Genomic DNA, 15,273 nt, shown 5'->3' on the forward strand with positions numbered 1-15,273 from the left:
TGCCGGTGCTACGTTGGTTTAAAATCTGGCATATTTTGTACTCCATTATATTTTCAATGTAATACTATATCAATATACCAAGCATTGTAGTCTTTGGTATATATTTTAGTATTTTTTGATATATTAATTTAGTGTGTTATTAAAATAATACCGCAATATTTTGTACTCTATAGAATATAGTAGTATATTAAGATACCAAATATTGTCTTTAGTATATTTTTGGTATATTAATTAATTATTTTGTTAAATAATGCCGCAATGTTTTGTTCTCTATGGTATATTGTGTATGTATTACTATATCAATATACTAAATTTAACGAAAAATACTAGAAATATATCGAATGCTAGTATTATTTTAGTATTTTCGCTATATTAATTTAGTTTCTTTAAAATTAAAACCATTTGTTTTTGCTTTAATTAAAAATAAAAAGCGGATATCTCACAGTCGAGCAGGCTCGACTTTAGCTTTCTTACATATTTTTTTGTATCCACGCCGATGCCACATCCATTCAGGCATTGCCAAATATTTCATAATTCATTTTGAAGACAACCTCGTATACTACAGAAACAACAAAAAAGAGCGTCCATAAATGTGCATAAAAAGTTTTATTACCATTTCCACAAGTTGGCCTAGACTGCACATACTGTTAACAGTTTACCTGGCTAACAAACACACACACACACACACATTTAAACACACAGATTTCAGCATTCTCATTCTCTCTCATTTGCCTATTAACGTGGCGCTGTTGGGCCATAAATCTTAAAGATAGATTTATGCGAGTGTGCGTGTTCGTTTCTATCTCTATCTCAAAGTATCTGAAGCTGTTGCTGTTGCTGTTGCTATTGCTGTGGCTCTCTATCTGTATCTGGGGCTCCAAATCAGAGTCTGTTGCTAATGCCGCATTTGCTTTTTGTACGTGTTCGTCTTAACATTCAATTTGCTGTTCTACTTTTTTATTTGCTTTTTTTTGTTGTTGTTGGTGTGTGCTTGCGGTGCGTATACGTAATGCTTGTTTTATTGCCAGCCCAACGAAAAAGTTCAACGATCAAGCAGCATATTCCCGTTGGGACAATGCAATTGCCATGGCCATTGCCATGAGTCACTCAACGCGCAATTCTTCTACAAACCACAAAATGTGCGATTAGGGATCGATTCGCAATTCGCATTGTCCACAGAAGATTCTTGTCAAATCTGCAAACCATTAAGTATAAATTTAAACGTGAACTTGTGATCTACAGCTGTGCTCGCAAAGATTATTGTTCTTATATGTTAGAATTGTAGTTCTTTGACTTCTTTTTAGTCTTTCATCAGTTTCTCCACAATATTCATCTGCTTGACAACAGTTACCACGGTAAACGCCAATTTGGCGACCTGAAACAAGTTTTTGTTACAATACTTTGTAGACTTACTATGAAAAAAACCTTTTCGACTTACTTCGATGTTAGTTTTCATCGAAATGGGAAAAATGCCGCCAGCTATGAAATTAATCGACTGCTGCGTCTGATGCAAAAAATAGACGAGAGTTGATTTATAGCGCCGATTGGCATCAATCCAATTCGAATGGAATATGACTGAGGTTAGCTTATGGCAATCCTCTTCAATCAATTCGCAGATATAGCAGAAGGGGAATGTTTCAATCATTAGCACAACGATAAACGCAGAGGTGGCCAGACCCGTTAGTAGATTCGAGAAGAACAGCAAGTTCATCATGGACAATCCCAGGCCTAAGCCGATGACCAGAAACTGTGCGAATATTGTGCCCGAAATGACGGATCGAAACACATCACAAAATCTGCAAGTGAATGGGGAATTAACAATGTATTGGAAAATGAAAAAGGAAGGGGTAAAATAGAGTAATTTGGTCCGTTCTACTTATTGATAGCTGAATGTGATAAGCATAATATAGAATTTTTAGAAGTAAAAATATGTACAACAACCTCATTAATGAAAGAAGGCAAATGTTTATGACAATTTGTTCTTTTTATATGAGCAGTAAATGTAGTAAATAGCTTTTCAGCTTTTAATTATATTTTAACTAAGTTAGCCTGAATATTTTGCGAATGACTTGACAAATCTTTATGTAGACATTTAGTGTAAGTATAGCAGCAACTTTCTTTTGTTGGAAATATCCATCTTAGATTACAATATTCTGTAGCTATAGATCTTAAGACAAGTCATAAACATAAATTGGTTAGAGATCGTAAACTTTCTAATACTTTCCAAATATAATTCTACATCTAAATACATAAAATAAATTTATAAAGAAACCTCAAATTAGCAATCATAGAGACCCAGAGTTTTAGGTATTACTACTCCAGTTTTCTTACATATTATCTTAAAAAATAAATTAACGAGAAAATTCAAATCAATTCAAGCAGTCTTACAAATAATCAGAAAAAAACTAAAATAAATTCTATACTCACTGTAATAATAACTTATGATCCTTGATGCAGCTGACTAGCTCCTTGTAGCTCTGCTCATCCGTCTCTCCGGGAGTTGTGCGCAGTCTTCGAACTCGCCCTCTTAACAGCTTCAAATGGGTGCGCAACAATACACCAAATATCACCGGATAAATATCAATCATTTGATCGGAGTAAACAGCAGCTGAGCCAATGATATATTCAACAGTGGCTGCAATCCAAAAGCTCTTGACACCATCACGATAATCGACAAACGGCAAATAGAATCCCCAAGGAGTTGAGCCCGTAATCGCTGAGCTGAGATAGGTCAATGTGGCATACGAGGAGTAGACACCCTGATAAATCATGTAGATGAAGTTGCAACGTGCCACACAGCGATGAACCTCAACGCGATCTTCTTGCCGCACGCAACGTTCGTCAATCACATCGAGCATTTTCTTGGCCTCCTCAAAGCGATCCATGTGCGGCACCAGCAAAAAGATCTTGAGCGCGAGGCATGCGGCATTGAATGCCACTTGCACCGAGGTCAGAAAATCTCCAGGTGTGAAACCTTCGAAATCAATAAAGTAACTGCCGAAGAACGCAATTGGCAGATAGATGGCCATGGTGAATATTATTATCACACTCCACAGCTTGTAGAGCCAATAGAATCCACTGCTTCTTGAAGGTGGCAACCAGCCAACGAATTTCATGCCTCGCTCCAGATATTTGTAGGCATAACGGGACGGAAATAATTCTCCTTCAGTTGATTCTTGCAAATATTTAAAGCCCATTTTTACACTTTTGTTGATGACTCTCTGATGTTTGAATTAGAACTGTACAATCTTAAGTGTTTTAGATTCTTTTTATAGTAATTTGATATGGGAATTTTTCCAAATTGAACTGCACTTTTAGAGGTTGCAGTTGCTTTCGTTCTCAACATTTGTCAGCTCTAGCAATTGATATTTAATATTTGTTTTGGCTAGAAATTATATAAGTCGCGCAGCCTGTGAATTTCTGATTATATTTGAGATTGACAGCTAGGCGTTACCGAAAATGCAGGTTGTTTGTAACATGTGCAAAAGGTTCTGTTGTCAGATTAAATACAACTATGTAGTTGATCTAGTTGGGTATAAGGAATAGCTATGCAAAATGTCCTGGAACTTATCAAAAGAATTTTTATAGTAAAGCTTAAGAGATTGTGATTAAATTTTGTTAAGCTGTTAGACAGAAGTAATATGTTACCATTAGTTAAAGGGTCAAATAGACTAAGCAACAGATGATTTCTTACCTATAATATAATTTTCTAAACATATTAGCAATAAAATTTATTAAAATGTAGGAAACAAGTACATTTATTACGAAATTAATAAGAAACAATTAAGAAAGCTACAGACGAGTGTGCTGGGCTATGAGATACTTGCTAAGCATTTGGAATAAAAGCAAAATAGTACCGTATGCTTCTTAAATTATACCGAATTGGTATGCCACAAAATACAAAAATATACCAAAGGATAATTTGTAAATTTATGAAGTATTACATTCAAAATATCCCAAATTGTCAACCAAAGCCTCCATAAAAGAATTTCTTAAATAACATACAATTTTTATCATATCGCAGGAAACATAAATCATATAAACTGTAGTATGTGTTTATAAAAAAGTTGTGATAAAAATTATGGTTTAGTTCATCATTGTTATAAGAAATTAAATTTTGAGAGTATATCAACTTAATATTCAAACTATTTTTCAATTTAAATTTAACCGCAGCACTGAAATATTTAAATACTTTCCATCAAAATCTATAATTTACTTATAGATTTGTTCAATCTTATTTATATTCAAATTGAAACTGAACATTATCTATTGCTGTCACAATCTATCTGCGTTCTGTGTGCATCAGTTTGAAACTTTAGCAAACTTAAAGTTCTTCCTTGTTGGCAACTTTTTTATCCAATATTTATCTATTTTTTTTTTTTAGCTGGAGCAGGAGCACTCTACATCCATCTATGCCCATAATATATTCTAATTTTTTTTTGTGGGTTCTTTTCATTGCAATTTTTCGCCATATGTCTGCATATTTTATTTGCTGTCCGTTGTCGTTTGAGTGATTTGAAATGGGCGTGCCACATGGCTGCGAAAATTTATGCAGTTTTCAATGCCATTACTCAGCTGTGGTTTCTGGTGGTGCTGGTGTTGCTGCCACTGTTTGGAGTGGTGCAGCAACCCGCTGTGCTGGCCACATTGAAAACGTGGGGTGGCCGATAATTCTCCAGTTTAAATGCTACCAAATTAGTCTGAAATTATCTTATGAAATAAATCGCAGCGCTATGAGCGGCTTTTTTATTGCATTTTATGAGCACAAATTATTTATTATTTGCCGCTTAATTCGCTTCCGAACTACGAACGCTTATTGCTTATGACCCGCTCGGGGCGCCATACAATATACGGATTGGATTTTTTTTCATTCTTCTTTGTTGAATATAAAGTACTGCACATTGTTGCTTGATAAAGTCGAGTAACAATCGAACCAACATCACAATATGCGGCGGCAATTTGTAACGGAAAACATGTGGGCCTCTCGACCAGGTGGTAATTATTCTTAAAATCGTGCCTAATTACTCAAGGTAGCGATATTTAAGATAGTGAACAGACAGTGCGTATCAGCATAATGTATATAGAATAGAGCTACAAATTAACTCATATGGTAGATTGTTAATTATAGTATTATGTATTGATTTTGCTATAAATGTCATTGGAAAAAAAATATTTCTTTTACAAAGGGAGTTAATAATAAATATAAGACTTGAATAGTTTTCTGATTTTTTGCTCTCTTTCATTCAAAATTGATTAAAATTTTCTCATAGTTTTCAAATCTTATTTTCATTATATAATATTATGTATTGAAAATAAGAACTATAAGATAATAAATGTACTTTTGTTTTGGATAGTTAATAATTAAATAGGTATTAAATTCAGATACATTATTCGCAATCTGGTGTATTTTACACTCAAAGGTATATTTTAAATATCGATATACCAAATACAGCCTTCGGTATATTTTTTTTGGTATATTTTAAGAATAATTTCGCATTGTTTTGTCTTTATTGAAAATGGGAAGCGAGTATTTCACAGTCAATTATATTTGAGTGCGTTTTTAATATTTATTGAAAATGTTCTTAAATTTAGCAATTTTTTTTAAATTAACTCCATCAATTATTCTTAATAAATTTTCGTGAAAGTACTTATTAAATTATTATCAAAATTTTCACAAAAAGTTTTAGATTTAAAAAATTTTAGGTTGACTTCATTGATATATCTAAATGTTTTCTCTCTACAAAGTTTTGCTCTACCCATTGCCTGTCTTGCCTACAGATCATTAATATCATTTATCCAGCTTAAATGTCTACTAAATACTACACAGACTGCAATGTTTCAACAACTCAATAAAATTGTCTTGTAAGCCCCTTTTTTTGCATGACAATTAAAGCTACAGATTTAGTGTGTACGCCGACTTTTAGCAAACACTGTGGTTACATTGTTGCTGCAATACTAGATTTTATACAATATACTCGAAGTTCTGCAGCAACTATTTTGTTGTTGGCCAGCGATCGAAGCAAGAATTCAATAAACTGAACTTTTTTTTCGAACTTGCTTCCGGGCTTTTTTTTGTTTTGTAGCCTTTTTTAAAGAGTATTTTGTTTTTGTTGTTGTTTCTTTTATGGATTTGTGTAGACTTGTGTTTCGGTTTCGGTTGTATTTTAGCCAACAACAAGCGAACAAGCAACAACTGTGCTTGGCATTTTTATTATTGTTTTGTTGCTGCTTTTGTGTGTGTTGGTAGTAGCTCTCTTGATAGCCTTGTGATTTCGTTGCTGTGAGATTTGCGCCGCTTTGTCGGCCATGATAAATACACAAACAATTTTCAGGTTTCGTTTTCAGCAAGTGGTGTGTATTGTATGTTTGCCTCTGTATTTTTGTATTTTGTTTTCTTTTTTTTTTTAGTGCATTCTCTGCTTTGGTGGCCGCAGGACAAAATGCCAGGCCACAACCAGGTCGCTGCTGTTGTTGAGTCAACGATTTAAGACTGGCTGCTGCTGTTGCTCTTGCTCATTGGCACTCAGTCAAGAGGCGCATCCGCAACGAATATTTCAAGTTAGAAGCAAACAACTATGACAGCACGTTAAAGGACCTCAAACTGTAGCTGGATGTGGACCACACCTTGTCTGAAGCTACCTCGAACTGGCGACAATACATCAAACAGCAAGACAGCATTGCAGCAGCGGGGGTCGCCGCTGTGTTGACACTGACAGAGAGAGAGAGAGAGAGAGAGAGAGAGGAGGAGGAGGAGTAACTTTTAACTGCGACTTCAGTTTCAACTCTCCAGCTGAGTGATGACCGCGACAATGGCGAAAACGAAAGCTACAGACAACGTGGTCAACTGTTCAGTGAGCAGCCGTGGATGGCGCGATCAAAACTTCCTGGAAATTAATTAAAGATCTAACTGAGCGAGCAGATCTTTTGCGAAGACCAAAGACAGCGACTGCATCAGCGGCTGCTCAATAATTATCGACGCTTATCAAAGGCACCGTTACAGATGCGCGCGTCCACATGAGAGAGCTGGCCACCATGTATGGAGCTGATGTTGCCACTGCCACCGCTGCCACATGTGCAACTGCAGCGTCTAGGTGGAATGTGGCTGCAGCCTTTTGTTCATTTCGATGCGGCGCAATTAATATTCAACGCCGTTGGCTGATCATAATTTACGTGCTGAGTTTACGATGCTGCTGCTGCTGCTGCTGCTGCTGCTGCTGCTGCTGCTCTTTCTGTTCTTCTAGCCACAACTGAGCGAGTCTATGGGACGCTTGGGGGCGTAACCGCCAACCGGCCAAAGCGTTTGCCAAAGTGGGCGTATTCTGTTACAAGGCGACTCGCGACTCTCGACAATAGAGGCACCGCTCTACCAACCAAGTCGACGACGACGATCCTGCATTCTATTTACATTTGTATAAACTTTACACATGTTTCTGCACATGCGTGCAACATCAGTGCTGCATGCAACCGCTGGCTATTTGCGGCATGCTGCAGCATACATTTCTTACCAGTTTATTCAGTGCTCTGTTATGTTCGGCTTGGTTGTAATAAACCCATAAATAAGCTCTAGCGAAAAAAAAAACTGTTTAATTAGGCGGACGGCATTAGCTTTGGGTGTGACAGCGTTACTTGAGCTTGATCTTGGGTTCAGGGTTGTGGCCAGGGTTGTCAAGCTGACAATTAAAGTGAACTACATCAAATTGTAATGTTTACTTAGGGTATTTACATTTGATATTCAATAAAGAAGTGCCAAAGAACTCACTTATTGAATACAACTTGCTTAGAGGCTATAATCTTAACCGTCTGTCCGTCCGTCCGTCTCTTCTGATGTCAACTGTTCTTTATATATTAAATATATCTTCATTAAAACTGTTGGTAATTCGTCATTCTAATATAGATAGAACATATGTAAAAATTGTCTGCCGACATATCTCTAACGCTTACAAAATCATAATCAAAAATTAAAAGAATAAAAAAAGAGCTTAGGTTGGGATTTTGGGTAGAAACTTTTGTATTTCTTGTAATCTGTTCCTTTTATTGATTTTCCTTAGTTTCAATATTAATAACTTTAGAACTTATACTTTCAGTAGAAAAGTTGTATTTTGTATTTATGTTTGGTATTCAATGAAGCAACCGAGAATTATAATATAAATAAATCTTCGATAAATTAAATTTTCTTGATTTCTTCATTTATCTAATTAAATTGAAATATAATAATAATAAATATCAGGTATAGGTGTACACAATTTTTTACAAACAATTTTCAATTTATTTTTAATTTCTATTAATATAATCATCAACACCACAAATTGAATTATTGACACTTGGCGATGTGAACTCTTAACTCTGAGCAAATAATCGGCAAATCGAGTGAATGTGCCGCATTCCGCGTTAAATTGACGCTATTTTTAGCTGCTTCGATTTTGGCAACACTGCTCTGTGTTTGTGCTGTCTGTGGGCCACCCATTGTTGCCACAGCGAGGTTGCTCCCATTTATGAGGACTGGAAATAAGGTTAAGAGTGACACCCAGGAGACCTACATATGGCGATATCTCATTTGCATTTGCAAGCCTAACGACTCGACTTGCAAGTTGCGAGATCTGCAGAGCCGCAGCTCGAGCCAGGTTGCATGCCACTCACTCGAGTGGCAACATGGGCTGGGGCGAGGCAAATCTTTTGGAGATAGACCAGTTGAGCAGGCCCTCAGTTAGTCAGTCAGTCAGTTAGTCAGTTAGTCAGTCAGGGAGTCTGGAAGTCAGTCGGTTGCATTTCACATGGATTTATGCAGTCATTCGCGCCGCTTTTCGGTTTGAGTTTTTTTTGTTTTTTTTTTTTTGTATTTTGCCATTTCGTTTGGTCGTCTCGCTGGCTGGCTGTGGTTATCAAGAACCCATCGATGTGGGCCCGCAGCGGTCATTAAAATATATATGACACCCACAGAACCACGATCCAATCCCAGCTCTCGCTCTCTGTCGCTCTCTCTCTCTCGTTCACACTAATTAGACGCTGCGCTACATGTGACCCTTTCGTTTCCCTCTCTCTCTTTCCCTCTCTCTCTGTCTGCTTCGCACTATCTTTCGCTCACACTCAAGCATCAAGTGGCTGTTGCTGCCTCTTTCTGCGCTGTGTGGTTCAACGTCCAACTCGTCGTCGTCGTCGTGTGTGGTCCAATTAATTTTTTGGATAGAGCAATCAACATGTTTCTTTTTCGGCGGTTCAAGTGGTTGCCCATTGCTTTCTGTTGTTGTTGTTGGTCTTTATGGTTGTTGTTGAACATGTTGCAGGTCAATTTGTTGTCCTACTCGAGTGTGGAGAGTGTCTGTGTGTGGTCCACAATTAGTTGCATCATAATCGACTAATTAGTCTACAAGCCATTCGCATTTCCTTGGCCAATTTTTGACTTTATATGGACACTTTTTGGTTGGCCACGTTTCCAACATTCTTCCGTCTTAATTAATTTGATGGCAAAGTGCAAACAACAACAACTACAGCAACGTGTTGCCCTGACAATGTTTGCCTTGCAGTTGCAGTTTCTGTTGCTGCCAACGATTGTTAACCCAAATTTGACGCGCCAGCAGACAGCCTAGAGCTAATTAGGAAAGTGTGCCCCAGGAACAAGAGGAACAACAGGAACAGGAGCTAACCAAAAACCCGCCAGTCCATGCATGTTGCTTGTGTGCGGTTGTGGTTGCTGTTGCTGTTGCAGTTGTAGTTGCAGCGGAGGCGGCATATAAGGCAATTTGACTGGCTGCAACCGCAGCTACAACGGCAACTTCAACTGCATCTCTGCAACTGCAATGGCAAAAGTAAACTGCGAAATGCAAATTGGCAAAGATGAATGCTCGTTGCTTTGGTTTTTCGCTTGCACTCACGTTGCTCTTGTTAGTGTTGCCTTCGTTGTTGTTGTTGCCCACACTTTTGGTATTTTCATTTAATCAACGTGTAGCAAGCACCGTTGCCAGAAGTTGACGCAGCCAAAATCTGGCTTAGCAACCACATTATGAGCAAAGGGAATTTGCATTAATTAGAACATGTTTTTTGCAGCCTATTTTCATCGTCATGTAAATAAATACTGAATATGGTTAGCCTACTTCGAAGCTTATCAACTTTGTGAAGTCGCAACTGTGAGTAATCAACGCCTCTTTCTGTTTAAGGAATATATTAACACATGCAATATTGGGAAAGGAAGGTCTTCTACATCAAATGCTTTCCCATATTTCCACTTCTGAACATATAAACTTTTTAGAGTCGATTTTATTTCTGATTTCACATTTAATAATGCGAGAGGAAAGTATTTGGCTATTGCATAAAAATGTTTTCTCAAATAAATTTGATAACATTTTTATTTACTAGCATTATTTTGATTAGAATGTATACTTCTAGATTTGTCAACTTTTCAGAGTCAAATCATTCTATTATCAACATCCTTTTTGTTAAACAAATGTTTTATTAATATCACATTAAATAAGTGAAGAAGTAACTATTCAGCCATTACATAAAATTATGTTTCCATAAATTATAAAAAAACATTGAATATTTGTATTCAGTATTTATAATTCTAGGCTTGTCAACTTTTTAGAATCAGATCTTTCTATAATCAACATATTTTTTGTTCAATAAATGTCTCATAATTATAACAACCAATATTGCGAGCAGAAAGTATTCCACACTAACAAAAATGTTTTCTCATAACTCTTTAAATAATTTTAATCTTTTTTTTTATTATTTATACTCATAGACTTGTGAAGTTCAGGAGTCACATTTCTACTTTGTATTTCATTATTATTATTACATACAAATATTTTATCATAACTCTTAAAATACATTTATTTTCTTCTTTATATGATACATTAATTTTATTTGCTTCGTCTCATTTTTGTTTGAAACTAACAAAAACATGATTTACATTTCATTTCTGCAAACTGTTTGAATATTAAATTTGCTGTTATTCCATTCATTCTATATGTTATATTTTAATGACTTTAATTTCAGAATTTAATTTATGCATTTAAAATGACTTAACAAATATTCTAGTTGATTTTAATATATTTCATTGCAGTATAACATTCTCCAGACTTTTTCAACCGCTAGCCAATGCAGCAACAATTGCAGAATTAAGAATTAACAACTTTTGAATTCAATATTATCTACAAACTCCTCTTTAAACAAGATTCTTATTAAATCTGCCAACTGGGATTTTGTGTTGGGTATCTTAAAGCACTTTCCCAAATTGAAAGCTTTTAGCAAGGAGCGTTTCCGTAAAGTAAACGCTCGCTAACATGCTTCTACATATTCATGTTAATATATGTAAGAGTAGAGGAAACACACTCACACTTGTGATTCAAATTCTCAATGCAATTGTAATGAGAGTCGGGAAATATGCGGCAACAGAGGTTGCACTCCTCCTACCGCCTTGCCTCCTCCCTCGCAACATTCTCGTAGAGTCGAGAGCTAAAAGCTTGCTTGGCCAAAAAGGTGCTGCAACAGTTGCTGGTTGCTGCCTTGGCTGGCGGTTGGAATAGTCTGGAAAATGTTATGCCAGCTCCCAGGCGAATACCTTGGGACAGGGACTTGTCACTGGGGCACTTTAAGTCTCGCCCGCTGTAGTCGCTTCTCCAGTTCTCTCTCGACAATAAAAGATAATCAAGAGAGCTGGCAACTTTAGCAACATCTTGAGCGCGGAATAAATTGCCATGTTGTTACAATTTCTTCGTGTTGCCGGCATAAATTTCGCGTTGCTGTGGCAACTGGCGGGAAGTACGCATTTTGGCGGCCTCAGTTGTTGAGCGAGTTCTCGCTGACATTCTAAGGTGCAACATGCAAATAATTAATAGCATTATAAGATGCACTCACGAAATCGTCGAGGGGCGAACAACGTTCAGCTTTGTAATAATTCAGCTAACTATGGAGCATGCAGCATGCAGCATCGTATTGGGGCATGCAGCATGTGTCGCCCTGTCGCAGACAAGGACAATAAATGTTTGGGAAAGCCGAGAGCGCTGAGAGTCACGCTTCGACATGGCCGGGGACATTAGACACCGCAAAATAAAAACAAGAAGAAGGAAAACTTTGAATCTGGCCAAAACGGAATTACATAATCCCAGCGAAGGTGTTAATGCAAATGGCCAAATATGCTAATGAGTCTAATGCCGATACGAGGTGCAAGTTGTTCGTAGTTTTTGTTTGCCGTCAGCAGCGATTTCAGTGGTGTGGCAGTTGCAACAACATCAACACGGCGCGAACCAAACATAATTGCCACACGTAGCCGACTCGTGCAACTAAAAGTTGCAGTTGCATCCTTAGGTGGTGCCGCATGCTTTCGCTTTGGGTCAACAGCAAAAGCTGCTGCCACGCTGCAACGAAATTGAAGACAATCAATGCGCCTGCTCCTGACATTGATTTATGAACTCATGGAAAATTAGGCAATGCCTTGTTTGGTAACAGCTCCTCCCTTTCCTTGCCTTTCCTTTCCCTTTGCTTGCCACATTCACCTCAAGCAACTGCCAGTCAGCGAGTCAATGAACCTTGCAACTTACTACAAGTAGCAGTTGTCACTTTCTAAAATTCAGACGCTTGTCAGATGGCATTGAACTTCTGCCAATTTTCCTAAAGAACTAAGAAGTTTGGGCTTAAATATTTCCATAATATTTTAGCAAATTCTCTTAGAATATATTAGACAAATCAGATCATTTAAAAATATATATTATTATACTAAATTAATATACCGAAAAATAGTTGAATATACCAACTATATTTGATATATTGATATACTATTTTATAACATAGAGCATAAAACATTGCGATATTATTTAAAAAATATTCTAAGTTCATAATAAAAAAAAATATACCAAACACTACGTTTGGGATAATGATATAGTACTACATTCAAAAAATACCATATAGTGCAAAATACACCAGATTGTCAGCCAACGCAACTAAGACATTATATTCTCGACGAATGTCGAGAATATTTGAATTATATTTTATTCGATTTGCCCTTTACTTAAAAGTTTCATATTTATTATAAATGACACTTTTGAAATTAAACAAGAAAATGCATTTAAGTTTTGATCTTTTTATTCAAAATTTTAATTTATTTTAAACATTTGTTTACAATAAATGAATACTATATTTTATTTACATTAAGAAGTATATATATTTCCATTATATTACAATATTTTGTTTGTTTAAAATTCATATTGAAGCTGACACGCTTTCGCATTCATACCCTTGAAGCCTACTTAAAGATGCCAGATTATTCGCAATGAGTTTATAAAATTCTCACCATAATTAAGTTCATACCTATAAGTGTGTATACGAGTATGACTTGATGACCGCACTATCTGACCCATAGGACAATGGCATAAGTCCCACTGCGACAATTACAAGATTTGGGCCGTTTAATAACTTCGATAAAGTTCAATAACCGCATTCACTTGACAGTTGGCCATATAAAGCGACTGGCAGCAAAAGGACAAACAGATAAAAAAAGGTTAAATAACATAAGAGAGAGTGCTTAACTTAAAAGATACCCTAGGGTTTTAAAGTCGCGCGAATGTTTTTGGAAAAATGCTGCAAAATTTATAAATATGTTATCGGATTTTTCATTAAAAACTTGAAATTTGTAATATGGTATAAGAAGATTTAAATAATAAATTTTCGATAAAATTGTAAAATTGAAAATCGTTAATTTATCTTGTAGTCAAAGAATTGTATCAAAGAGTGTTGAATTAAAAGATTTTACAATTTGTTTAGGCAATATTTATTTGCCTATTTGAAGTAACCCTTCGCCCTTCGTTGGCGATTACAGGGCATTTAAATTGGCATGCGGTTTATTACCAACACCGAAAACGAGTTAAAATTGTGGCGAAAAAATTGCATAATTTGTGTGACGTCGATTGCAGAAAGACAGCGCTGTGAAAGAAATGGAGAAATCAGAGTGAGGAGAGAGAGGAGTGAGGAGCGAGGAGCTTGGCAATAAAATGTCATTTACGAGTGCAACAGCGGCAGAATGTCCTGCCATGAATATACGTATATATGTATATATATTCATTTTTTTCATTTTCATATAAAATGCACGAATTTTAATTAATTGATAAATTCGGTAAAGAGCACAACAAACACACACATACACACACACACACACCGGGAGATGGATGGCAACAAACACAACGCGACGCCACAAAACAAAAAAAAATGCGATGGCAGAAGAGGAAGAAGTGCGGCTGTCAATTACGAGGACAGCAACGGATAGCTCCTTCCTTGGCTTGGTTGAGAGATGGAAGATGGGAAGATGGGAAGCTGTGGAAGTTGTGGAAGCCGCGAATTCTGTATTCCCAAGCTGCCTCCGTGGCTTGGCCCTTGCCCCATTTGGCAGATGGGCGTTAATATTCATGAATCGAAATAATTTGACAGTTTGGGGCAACATGCGAGTATGTTGGCAATATTTATGTTTACCTCGCTCTCGCTTCAATGTTGCTGTGGCAGGTATTTTTTTTTTTTACGTTTTTTTCGGTTTCCTTTTTGTGAGCTGTGCTGTCAAATGATGCTGCTGCCTGTCGGTTGTCTGCAGTCTTCAGTCTTCGGTCTCCGGCTGTCTCCGGTCTCTGCTGCTGCTGCATTGCAATTCTTCAGTCTTCCGACTCTTCACTGCACTGCGTGAGGCGTTGGTGAAAAGTACTCGAAATAATTGACAGCTGTGGCTGCCTTTTTTGTTAACATTTCAAGCGGCGCTTCTGCAACTTCACTTCACTTCACTTCATTCTGTTGCTGCTGCTGCTTTTAATTGCAGCATTTTACAACTCCCCGTCGAGCAGCGAGCAGCGAGCAAACCAAAACCGAACCGTAACAAACCCGAGACTCAACTTTGTTGTTGATTTTTCGCACGCGTCGCAGCACCAGCATCGCCATCAACGTGGTCAGGCATTGTCATTAAGTCATCGGACTGGGATTATCTTCACCAGCGGCTTTGCAGTGCGGCTCTTTAATAGTCACATAAACTAGACGCCTTGACATTTATTGGATGCAACAACAACTGAGACAACCGCCAGCGGCAGCAACTTCTCAACTCCCATAACTCCCCTTTTCAACTCCTCCAGCAATAGGCCACCCGAAAGTGCCAGCAGCAGCTGAAGCAAGCACTTAAAATCTGTTGCCTAATCAAACCATAAAACGCGGCAATCGATGGTTTCTCGCAGATATTCGCAACTTGCAAAAAAAAAAAAAGAAAATATCAAAAAAGAAAAATATCACATAATCCTAAAACTAAGCAAAGGC

At 37.0% G+C, this 15,273-nt stretch overlaps 1 protein-coding gene across 1 annotated transcript; it reads right to left on the reverse strand.

Moving 5' to 3' along the window:
- Positions 1-700: 700 nt before the first annotated feature.
- Positions 701-3,197, reverse strand: LOC117569360 (odorant receptor 42b-like). Its single transcript, XM_034250492.2, has 3 exons — positions 2,428-3,197; positions 1,439-1,796; positions 701-1,375 (listed from the first exon to the last, which is right to left on the reverse strand). Exons 1-3 carry the CDS (start codon positions 3,195-3,197, stop codon positions 1,301-1,303), a joined length of 1,203 nt encoding a protein of 400 aa, XP_034106383.1. The 3' UTR covers positions 701-1,300.
- Between the last annotated feature and the right edge of the window lie 12,076 nt (positions 3,198-15,273).

This window comes from Drosophila albomicans, chromosome 3 (genome assembly GCF_009650485.2).
Source record: "Drosophila albomicans strain 15112-1751.03 chromosome 3, ASM965048v2, whole genome shotgun sequence".
NCBI classification, from domain to species: Eukaryota; Metazoa; Arthropoda; class Insecta; order Diptera; family Drosophilidae; genus Drosophila; species Drosophila albomicans.